This window comes from Acanthisitta chloris, unplaced genomic scaffold (genome assembly GCF_000695815.1).
Source record: "Acanthisitta chloris isolate BGI_N310 unplaced genomic scaffold, ASM69581v1 scaffold38086, whole genome shotgun sequence".
Lineage (NCBI taxonomy): Eukaryota > Metazoa > Chordata > Aves > Passeriformes > Acanthisittidae > Acanthisitta > Acanthisitta chloris.
In genome coordinates, this window is record NW_008678276.1 from 747 (window position 1) to 3,002 (window position 2,256).

Consider the following 2,256-nt stretch of genomic DNA (forward strand, 5'->3'; position numbering starts at 1 on the left):
TTCACCTTGCTTTTCTGCTCCCTTGTGGGCTAGGAACTGCCTTCTTACAGGGGTGGACCAGTGGGAGTAAGAGCTCTTTGCCTTCCTGTCCTTTCTCCTCCTCAGCTTTGTTGTTCCACAGATCCCAAAGCTCAGTGATGCACCAGCAGGTTTGGGATGAGGATGCAGCCCTGGAATCTGTTCCCTGCCTCCCCAAAAACCTGCTACATGACTTCAGGCCAACCCTGTCTCTCTGTCACCTCTAGGCATGGAGCTGTGAAGAGTGAGGACACCTTCAAGACATCTCCATTTCACTTGGACTTGTGGTTCTACTTCACTCTGCAGAACTGGGTGCTGGACTTCGGGCGTCCCATCGCCATGGTGAGTGCCTGGGGCTGCCTGTTTGCGGTGGGGGATGAGGGGGCGTCACCCTGGGGGTCTCCATGGGCTGTTCCCTGCTCCAAAGGGATGTCCTTGAGGAGCTGTCCTTGAGATGAGGACCACTGAGATGGACTGGTGTCACTGGTGTCAAGTGTCTTGCTCTAGTCACAGGTCTCCTGGGAAGCTTATTTCATGTTAGCTATCCACACCTTTCTGTTTTCATAACAAAAGTGACCTGGGCAGGTTCCTAGTGCTTTTTCCCACACCTGTGTCTCCAGAGCTTGGAGCTCCTACTCTCCAGCTCTGTTCCCCTCCACTGGAAGTTTTATTGCTGCCACCTGTTAAGGAAGGGGTGAAGGAAAGGGTTAAGGAGTGTTTAGGAAGGGGTGAAGGAAGGGGTTAAGGAGGATGATGGAAGGGGTTACAGAGGGTGAAGGAAGAGGGTTAAGGGAGTTCCACTGCTGCAGGAGCCCCAAACCCTTCCTTGGCTGCACAACTTGAGGCAGTGCTGCAGGAGCCACACTGAGCTGTGGATACACTGTGCATTCACCACCCACTCCCAGATTGTGCTTTTTGGAAGGTTTATTCCAAGAAGAGCTTCCCAAATCTTTGCCAACAGCTCTCTGCAGTCAAACTGACCATTAGCAACCAGCAGCAGGGCAAAGATTGTGTCTCTGCCTGTGTTTCACCCTCTGACAGGGCTGTGAGCACCCATGTGGGTGCTGAGGATGTACTGAGGGGCTTGACCCACATGGGTGCTGAGGATGTACTGAGGGGCTTCTTTTCCCCTCTCTCCACAGATAATCCTCCCTTTGGAATGGTTTCCTCTGAACAAACCCAGTGCTGGAGATTATTTCCACATGGCTTACAACGTCATCACACCATTTCTTCTGCTCAAGGTAAATCTGGAGGGTTTTAATATTCCCAGTTGGAAAAACAGGGGAAAAATGCAGTTTAAGGTTAATATTTCTTTAGGAATTTGTTACTCTCAAAGTCCTGCCAGGGATCCAGCCCTGCTGGAAGTTCAGGTTTGCCACTCTAGGAAGGATTTGTGATGCTACAAAGTAGTGACCACTTTAATACACCCCAAATTCCTTTGTACACCGAGGAAATTGCTTCCCCTAGGAGTTCTGGTTCTCCCTTTGAAGAGCAAAGCAGTGACCACCTTAATACACCCCAAATTCCTTCAGATACCAAGCAAATCACTTCCCTCAGGAGTTCTGATTCCAAGAGGAGTCACAGCTCTTCTCCCCAAAGCCTATTTTGAAGACAACATCCATCCAGGGCCTAAAAGACCTTCTGAGCCAGCTGAAACTACAGGAGATCTAAATTGTTCAGAGCTTAATTAGAGTTGCTCTTTGCCATTAGAGCTGTGTCTTTAGCCTGAATTTCTCTTGCTCCAGCTGCCAACCACTGGATCACATAAACCACTGATGTGGTTAAAGACTGTTGGATCATTAGGAATCTTTTCCTATGAAACACTTAGGAGAAAGCAATTATAAGTGTATTTTAACCTTCATTAGCTAGAAGTTGAGTGATGTGAGATGTAAATGTTTCTCTCTCCTGAGTCGCTCTGGGAGGTTTTAAATGCTGTTTGGGCAAAAAGGAATATTCAGGATCCAATGCTTTGAGGGATGAAGCTCAGTATGATCCATCACAGCTGATTTTTACAGTCTGGAGGTTCATCAGGTTAAATTTTGCTGTCTTAAACTTCCCTAGCAACACAGCACAAAGGATTCACCCACAGAAAAACTCCATTTGCTATTTAGGGAGTATTTCTTTTGCTTAGTGTCCCCTCAAAGGACATGTCCCCTAGTCCTTTCCCATCAGGCTAGAGCTTCCCTGTGCTCTCCTTGTCCCCTGTGACTCCTCTGACGTTCACACAGCAGTTGCAGG

At 48.3% G+C, this 2,256-nt stretch overlaps 1 protein-coding gene across 1 annotated transcript in view; it reads left to right on the forward strand.

The window, feature by feature from the left end:
- Positions 1 to 245: 245 nt before the first annotated feature.
- Positions 246 to 2,256, forward strand: part of CLN6 (ceroid-lipofuscinosis, neuronal 6, late infantile, variant) — a gene marked incomplete at its 5' end in the record, with an annotated part of 5,953 nt that continues 3,942 nt past the window's right edge. The window contains 2 exons of the mRNA XM_009076798.1: positions 246 to 360; positions 1,161 to 1,259. Of these exons, the coding sequence (XP_009075046.1) occupies positions 246 to 360; positions 1,161 to 1,259 (214 nt within the window). The remainder of the gene's footprint in view (positions 361 to 1,160; positions 1,260 to 2,256) is intronic.